General features: G+C 32.5%; 1 protein-coding gene across 1 annotated transcript; it reads left to right on the top strand.

Annotated features, from left to right (window-relative positions):
• Window positions 1-1,288: 1,288 nt before the first annotated feature.
• On the top strand, window positions 1,289-3,216 carry LOC143589638 (xyloglucan endotransglucosylase protein 1-like). Its single transcript, XM_077070345.1, has 3 exons — window positions 1,289-2,109; window positions 2,211-2,410; window positions 2,508-3,216. The coding sequence occupies exons 1-3, from the start codon at window positions 1,828-1,830 to the stop codon at window positions 2,902-2,904; spliced, it is 879 nt and encodes a 292-aa protein (XP_076926460.1). The 5' UTR covers window positions 1,289-1,827; the 3' UTR covers window positions 2,905-3,216.
• The last annotated feature ends 6,115 nt before the right edge of the window (window positions 3,217-9,331 follow it).

Here is a 9,331-nt window from a genome sequence, read left to right as displayed (position 1 = left end):
TAGAGAACTAATAATGAAATATTTTTAATTTAATTAATAAAAATACTTTTAAAAGTTTTTTTCTTTCATCCTTCTTATATGTTGTTATTCTTCACCACAAAAAAATATAAAAATAAAAAAAAATTAACGAGTAATGCATATATGCAATACACCGACTTTTTTATAATGCATATGTGCAATAGTGTGCATTTTGATATTTGAAATACTGTTGAATAGCATATATATAGTTGATTGTATTGTATATTTGCAATAGTGTTATATTATATACAAAAATTAAAAAAAAATCGATATAGTGCATATGTGCATTAGTGTTGTATTACATATATGCGATAATGTGTTTTGCATACAATTATTAATGTCATATTTGCATATATTCAATAGTGTGTATTTAGATAATGTATTTGTGTTGTATTATATGCAATAAAACACTATTTTATATATACAATACACATTAATACACATACGCATTACATCAACGATTTTTATTTTTATTTTTTTTTAGGAACAATATCATCTTATTAGAAGGAGGAAAGAAAAAAAATTACAAAATAATTTTTTTAAAACAGTTAAAAATAATTCCTTAATAGTTCTAGGGTTCTCTCTTTAAAAGGAGTTATATATATATTATATGTTGTTATTTTTCACCACAAAAAATATAAAAATAAAAACAAAAACAAAAAAAACTCGTTGTAATGCATATATGCAATACATCGAATTTTTCTTAATGCACATGTGCACTAGTGTGTATTTTTATATGTGTAACAGTGTTGATTAGCATATATGCAATTGCTTGTATTGTATATTTGCAATTGTGTTATATTATATACAAAAATAAAAAAATCGATATAGTGCATATGCGCATTAGTGTTGTATTACATATATGCGATAGTGTGTATTGCATACAATTATTAGTGTTGTATTTGCATATATTCAATAATGTGTATTGTATAATTGCAATTGTGTTGTATTATATGCAATAAACTACGTACTATTGTATATATCCAATAGGCATCAGTGCACATATGCACTACACCATCAAGTTTTTTTTAGTATCAATATCATCTTATTAGGATGAAACAAAAAAAATCACAAAATATTTTTTTAAAAATAATTAAAATATTTTTTTACTAGTTCTCTAGTTATCTCTTTAAGAGAAGTTCTCTCTAGATCCTACCCTTATATATATATATATATATATATATATATTAGATCCTACTCCTATATATATATGAAAAAAAAAGAAATTAAATAATTGAGTATATAATTGACTAATGACTGTCGAAGAGTTTTAGGAAGAGTTTTGACTGCACTACTTTTTGCAAAACATCCAGAAATGCAGAGTTTTTGACTATACATAATCTAACAATTTCAAAGTTACATTTTCTATTCTCTCTCTTACACACATATAATTTACCCTTATTTGCAACACTACATGTTATTACCTCATTTATGATTGAAAATAACCTGACCCCAAAATAATTACACACCTTAAAAGAACACTGCATTTATGAAAAAAGAAATCCCATTTGTATAATTAAATATTAATATATAACTTCGAGTTGCTTTACATTTTTTGTCAATTTTGGTGGCCTTACTAGAATGTCCTGTCCAGTTACCCCTTTTTCTGCACCATGTATTTGTAGTTAATCCGAGGAAGGTATCGGGACAACTGGTTCATTGCCGTTTCTAAGGCCAGCTATAACCCCAAGTGAACATTATTTTATTAATTCAAAATCTTGTCTAGCAAATCGTCAACTAAACAACCACTATATATAGCAGCCTTAGGAAAAATTAACTACCATCACATATTAAAGAAAATATTGATAAATGGAAGCATCAAGTTATTCAAGCTCTAAAGGGTTTACAGTTATTGTGGTCATGGCATGTCTAGTAGCAGCAGGTTTAGCAGGCAACTTCTACGAAAACATGGACATCACGTTTGGCAACGAACATACTAAGATACTTAACGGCGGCCAGGATCTCTTGCTTTCACTCGACAGATATTCAGGTTCGGGTTTACAGTCCAAGCATGAGTACCTTTTTGGAAGGTTTGACATGCAACTTAAGCTAGTCCCTGGCAACTCTGCTGGTACAGTCACAACCTTCTATGTAAGCACCTTCAGTTCTAAATTATCTTAAAATCCATGTCTTAGCTTCATGAATTTATAATGTAACAAAATTGATGGTTTTAATATATCCATCTTGATCAGTTATCGTCACAAGGTGCTGCCGCTGGACATGATGAGATTGACTTTGAGTTCTTGGGTAACTCATCTGGAAACCCATATACAATCCACACCATTGTTTTTGCACTAGGGAAAGGAGACAAAGAAATGCAATTCCGCCTCTGGTTCGACCCTACAGCAGCCTTCCATACCTACACTATTATATGGAACTCTCAGAGAATCATGTATGTTTATTGTTTAGTCTTTAATAATATATTATTTTGTTAATTTTTTAATTTACTTTGCAACAGGCACTGATCTTAAGTATCTCGGTTTCAACAGATTCTTGATTGACAACATTCCAATAAGGGTGTTCAATAACTATGAGGCTTCTAGAGTCCCATATCCTAAAAACCAACCCATGAGGGTGTATGCAAGCCTTTGGAATGCTGATGAGTGGGCAACCCAAGGCGGACGTGTGAAGACTGACTGGACAAAAGCACCTTTCACAGCTTCCTACAGGAAGTTTAATGTTGATGCAAATATTGTTGGTCCTGACCAAAACTCCGCAACTTCTTCGAGTAATAACCAGGCGTGGAGTACTCAAGGACTTGATGCAGCGGGACGAAACAGGATTCGGTGGGTGCAAAGTAAGCACATGATTTACAACTACTGCAATGACTACACACGTTTTCCTGGAAGTCTTCCTACTGAATGCAAGCGCCTGAAATTTATTTGACATATTCCTTTGTGAATTTCCGAATGTGAGCAATTCTCATTTTTTAATTCAAAGAGACTTAAAGTATGAATAAAAAATTCTTTTGACACCATTTGCACCTGAGAAAATTCAGGCAAAAAAAAAAGTCAATCATCATGTATTTATTTTTAGGGGAACTAATATTGAAAATTAATTAAACAATATTATCGTGAGAGATCAAAGCTACAAGAAAGGGCATGAACTCTCCCCAACACAATTATGGTTCAAGAAAGATGTGGAAAACAACGGGAGCTCGTGTATCTAATAAACGATAATTAACGAAGAACACAATATAAAATAATATAATTTTTATTAAAATCCGGAAAATATAACTCAAGAAATCCAATTAAATAAAATCTCATAAATAACCCTAACTTGGTTGATGTATATATAGAGAAGAAATGACTTTGGTCACCATGTAATTCAAATAAACCCAAAGGCCCCTTAACCCACTAGACTAAATGAATAATGCAGGCTTGATCCTCGGGACTTCACAGCCCCATTTGGTATTCGCATGCTAGTGTAAATTGGAATGGATGACCAAATTTGCAAGCCATCCTCATGCATATGAGTCCTTTTGATGCTCACTTTGTAAATTCTCTTATTATCGTGTATTCCACAACTCATCATAAGATACAGATGATGAATAACCGTATTGATAATACATTGATTACATTGTAATCGAATGTTTACAATACCGATGAAGTATGCATAGACCCCAATCCCATCCAAGGTGAGCTCTCATTGGGTGGGTGACTTAACTACAAATGCACATGTTAGATGTGATCATGGTTCAATCAATAATATTTCATACATTACATCTGTTAGTTTAGTTAATTGGTGGTTAACGAGTTCAGGGGTAATTTTGTCAATTGTTGAATTTGTTTAGAAGAGTTAAATAAGGTTTAGTTGTTTACTAACAACTTTGACAAACTACAGGGGTGTAAAGTGACAAAGTGGAAAACTAATAGTTGCTACTTGCTACAGTGGAGTTAGTTATATATATATCGTTGAAGATGACGGATATAGTTAACTCTGATCAATTCTGTTTCTGGATATAATCCTTTTGTATTTCTGTTTGTTTCTTGTTCGATATTGTAAACCCTAACTCAATTGTACAGTTTGATTTCGTTTCTACAAAGATTAAACTGTTAGGGTTTCGTTTTGTTCTTCGTGTGTTCTTGATTATTTTCGCATAACCAATAACAATTGGTATCAGAGCTTTGTTTCTCGGTTCAATTGCGAAGAAATAGATCTCCTGTGAGTTTGAATAAAGAATGGTGAATGCAAAGTTTGATTTCGAGAAGTTTGACGGGAAGAATGATTTCAGTTTGTAGCGGGTCAAGATGAGGGCATTGTTGGTTCATCAAGGTATCTCCGATGCCTTGTTGGGAGAGCCAAACATGCCGGAAACTCTCAACGACAAAGAGAGAAAGGATATTTTAGAAAAAGCTCATTCGGCGATTATTCTTAGTTTAGGTGATCGGGTATTGACAGAAGTATCAAAGGAACTGACCGATGCTGGAGTCTGGTCAAAGCTTCAATCGCTTTACATGACCAAGTCATTAGCCAACAGATTGTATCTCAAGAAACGTCTCTATACTTTTCAGATGACTTCAGGTAAAACTTTAGATGATCATACTGATGAATTCAATAACTTGATATTGGATTTAAAGAATATTGAAGTGGAATTAGATGAGGAAGATCAGGCTATAATCTTTCTCTCATCTCTACCATCATTATATGAACACTTTGTGGATACATTGATGTATGGTAGAGAAACACTTTCAATGGAAGATGTATTGGCTGCATTAAATTCAAAAGAACTGAAAAAGAGGGGAGAAACAAGGGATGATGGTGGAGAGGGACTGTATGTGAGAGGTAGACGAGAATAAAGAAATCACAAGTCAAAAGGTGGTTCAAGATCAAAGTCAAAGGGTAAAAGAAGGTGTTATATTTGCAATTTTGAGGAACATTTTAAGAAGGACTGTCCAGAAAGAAAAAAGAAAAAGGGAGAACCATGTAATTCAAAAGGGCAGAATGGTAATTTTAGACAGGAAGAGTCAGAAGGGTATGATAGTTCTGATGTAATGGTGGTCTCTAGTGGAGAGGATAACAAAGAATGGATTCTTGATTCAGGGTGCTCATATCATATGACTCCAAATAAAGATCTGTTTAGTATGTTAAGAAATGAAGATCTTGGAGTTGTTAAATTGGGTGATGATAGGCCATGTAAGATTCTTGGGTATGTTACTGTTACATTTAATCTTGACAATGGAGTTGAGTATCAACTTGACAATGTAAGGTACATTCCTGATCTAAAAAGGAATTTGATATCACTTGGTTCATTAGAAAGAACCGGTTGTCATGTTAGTATGAGAAATGGGAAGATTAAAGTGATAAGGGGATCCATGGTTGTGTTATCTGGTACTAGGAAGGGTAATAATATCTACTTTCTTGATGGAGAAGTAGTTGCAGAAACTGTGTCATTGGTTGAGGGTAAAATGGTCAGTCAAGCTGAATTATGGCATAAGAGGCTTGGCCACATCAGTGTTCAAGGGTTGGTAGAGTTAAATAAACAACAAGACATTGGTGATTTAAAAGGTTGTGAAATAGATCATTGTGAACATTGTGTCATGGGAAAAGCCAAAAGGGTGTCATTCAACCACAGCAAGCATAGCACAAAAGAGATTTTGGACTATGTTCATGCTGATTTATGGGGCCCTGCAAAGGTTGCATCACTTGGTGGAGCAAGGTATTTTTTATCCATAATAGATGATTTGTAAGGCCCCGTTCCCAGTAGCCCTACTTTAGCGTCGGATTTACTCATAAACACAGTTCTTACAAATCAGATGTATTAAAACTTTTCGCGGAATATAAAACATCAACCATTCGTTACAAAACATTAAATCTTTTCTTTGATACCATAACACAAAACATTATATTTAAAAACATCTTTACTTCTATCTTCAGATGCCAGCCGTTCAATCCATGCCATGTGCCGTCCTCATGCTAACTCTATAATCAGCTCACCTGCGTGCATACTAAAAGTCAGCTACGCTGAGTGAGTTCTAGTTAATCAAGCAACTTATCATACAACCACTACATGCAATATATACGTATCCGTAGACACGTAGTCCACTATCTAACCTACTCACCTTACCACTTAACCTCTTATTTATCCCTACCACTTAACCACTTTAATAACGAATTAACATTATGCCACTTTGCCACTTTAATAACGTATAACGTTATGCCACTTTGCCACTTTAATAACGAAGTCACGTATAGGCTTACCCTACCACGTACTACCGTCATGCCACTAACACTCTTACTAGACTCTTGCCACTTCTAACACACTCTACCTCTACTTGTCTACAACACACTTCATAGGATTACATCATTTACATAATAAAGAAGTCACATCATAGCATTTATACACACTAACAACCTCTTGTAAATCACTACCCTTGGCAATACGTGCAATATCCGAAGATCGTTCACGCACCGACAAGCATTATATAATAACTACCACGTATGACTTCTATAGCATACACTTACCACTTAAGGTAAGTGTATTCACACTTCACATCGAGAATGCACACAGCCCCAAAAACTTAACAAGGACATGGGGCTAGAAACTCACCTGATCTCAGCTACTTCTTCTGCTAACGGCTACTCCTTCTCGAGCTGTGCGCGTCTAACTGTTTAATATTTACTTGTATCAATTAACTATTTCTACCCATATCGTATTTTCTCATCGTTGAATGTTCTCACAAATTTCTTAAATTTTATATAAATATATATTATATATGTATTGTTCTTTAAAAAAATATAATAAATGTATTAAACGTGTTAAACGTATTAACTATATTTTTATTATTTGGTTTAGTTAAGATTCTAAAATATAAATTTTATTATTTAAACGTGTATTATTATAGTATATCGTAACTCATATTTATTTAAATTAATTATTATAACTTAGATTATATAGTAAGCAAACAATTCTTTTAATTTAAATAATGACTAATAATATTGTTTTCTTAATAACAATTACTGATGGAATCAAACGTCTAATCAATAACCATTCTAATTGCAACACAACCCAAATAACATCGAAATCTCAAATCTATTATACGCATTATCTCATTTTTTAATAACTCATAATATTAAATTATGTTAAATCATTTATAATTAATTTATATTATCCAATTTAACTAGGAATCCTTGTCGGTGTAATCCCGAAGGGTTCATCATTCTTCCATCATCATCGTTTATATTTCGTTCATCTAATCATGTGAGTATCTCACTCCCCCTTTTAACTCATTTTTAACCATTTTGGGGACATATGCGTTATATTTATTTTATTACTATATACTACTCAATTTGCAACTGTTGTCACTTGTGTTTAACAATTTATATCTTACTTTTTCATGTTCTTACTTGCTTTATATGCTTCCGCATTATGAGAGGTCCAACATAATCTCAGTCTAGTATGATCATACGACTGTCGTAGTGGCCGGCGTCCGACGCACTGACAATGGTTTCACCGACACCTCATTTTTGGTAACCAATGCCCATTCGCATGGCAGCGGTTTAGCCCTTTCTTTATGGTTTGTCTGATTTGTTTATATGCTATGGTTAAATTGCTTATTTCACTTGACACAGTTTGCTCTTTTATTTATTATTAAATAATCATGAAAATCTGGTGTTTTTATCACTCAACCTTGTGTTGACAAAACTATTTTCTTTTCAACGCATAAGCAGGTCATCGTATGATGTAGTTGAAGTTAGAAGATCGTTTAAGGACTTATGCTAGAAGAAAAATTAACGAGAAATATTATTTTATGATTTTGATTTGTGTTTTGTTTTGAGATATTGTGATGAATAATTGTTTATTTGAAATTATTAAATAGATATTGAAACTTATAATGTTGCATGATAGTAACCTTGTGAGCTATGACAATCAGATCACGCCCCAACATTTCCGCCTTAGGTTGGGGTGTGACAGTGCCACACCCCGACCAAAGGCGGAACATGCCGGGGAGTAACGTATTGATTGGACAGTAGCTCAAAAGACACTAATTAAAGTGACAATAATTATTTAATTCATTAGTATCAAAACAAGTACACAATTATAATAATCAAAACAATTACATCATATTTATTGTTTGGATAAATATCCTAAGGTAAAAACTAATATCTTCAATATTGATCAATGTAAATTACTTGTACCTGTAGCATGTATAAAAATATAGTTTGTCAACACGAATGTTGGTGAGAATACATAAGTTTTAGTTGAGATACATATATAGATAAAAACCATAATTCATATGTTAATGTTGAGCATCACAATTCCTACGAAAAATGTAAATAACTAAATAGATGTGAACCCGTTCCTAATTATACGAAATCAAAGTACTTGGGTAAATGTATGATCATACTAGATGAGGATAGACGAGGATGAGATACCAACCACCAAACATAAAATAAGCAATTAAACACATAGAGCATTATCATAGAGCATGCAATAATCACAAATAAACATATATTGAATTGTGTTTTGAATGAATGCGGTCAAAACATGAGTAATTTAAATACGGTATACATGTTACCCCCTAAATGTGTAAAGGATAAAAAGGGGTATGTAAACTCACCTCAAATATGAACGAAGATGATTAAGATAGTGAGAATGAGGAAAAGAGTCACATGAGAACGTTCACACGCGAACGTAAAGCCTATGAGAAAACGAGAACAACGGACTTGCTAAGTACGGTATTTATTATGAACACTATATAAACGATATTATAATAATTTAATATTATATATAAAGAACAATCATTTTAATTTATAGAAAAAAAAACAAAACTTAATAAATATTATTTGTAGTTGTATAAATAGTTTATAAAATTAATTTCCTTGGTTACATATCTATTAAAACATTAGTTTCTAAACATACTATACACACACACACACACACACACACACACGTATATACCTTTAAGCATAATATAAGAACGAAAACGAGAGTTAAACGATATTTACAAAGTCGGTTTTTCTAAAAAAAATAATCTTTATTGCTTATTATTATTGTTAATATAAAAGTTAAATAGTTTTAAAAAAAGAACAAAGAAAAATAACAAAAAAACGAGGTGCTGGGGAATCGAACCTGCGACCCCTGCCCCCAAACCTTAACGAGTTACCCATCTGACTAGTCTGTAATATGCATCAAAGGACCAGCCCGTTTATAAATAAACATACACAGGTTTTTAACCCAAATTGATCAAGAACCCTAGGAAATCAAATTGATAAAACCGTTTACAATTAATCAAAACTAGTTTAGAGCTTTTGATTCTTGCGTAAACGCGATCTAAACCATGTATTTGTTTACCTTGATTGATGACGAGAA

This window comes from Bidens hawaiensis, unplaced genomic scaffold (assembly GCF_021521415.1).
Source record: "Bidens hawaiensis isolate Kalapana, Puna unplaced genomic scaffold, B.hawaiensis_p1.1 tig00037679_1, whole genome shotgun sequence".
Taxonomy (NCBI): Eukaryota; Viridiplantae; Streptophyta; class Magnoliopsida; order Asterales; family Asteraceae; genus Bidens; species Bidens hawaiensis.
Note: the sequence above shows the minus strand (reverse complement) of the source record. Positions and strands in the feature narration are given on the sequence as shown.

Coding starts and splice junctions, on each gene's coding strand:
- LOC143589638 (XM_077070345.1), top strand. CDS start 1,828: ATGGAAGCATCAAGTTATTCAAGCTCTAAAGGGTTTACAGTTATTGTG. Junction 2,110..2,210: donor GTACAGTCACAACCTTCTAT/GTAAGCACCTTC, acceptor CATCTTGATCAG/TTATCGTCACAAGGTGCTGC. Junction 2,411..2,507: donor TGGAACTCTCAGAGAATCAT/GTATGTTTATTG, acceptor CGGTTTCAACAG/ATTCTTGATTGACAACATTC.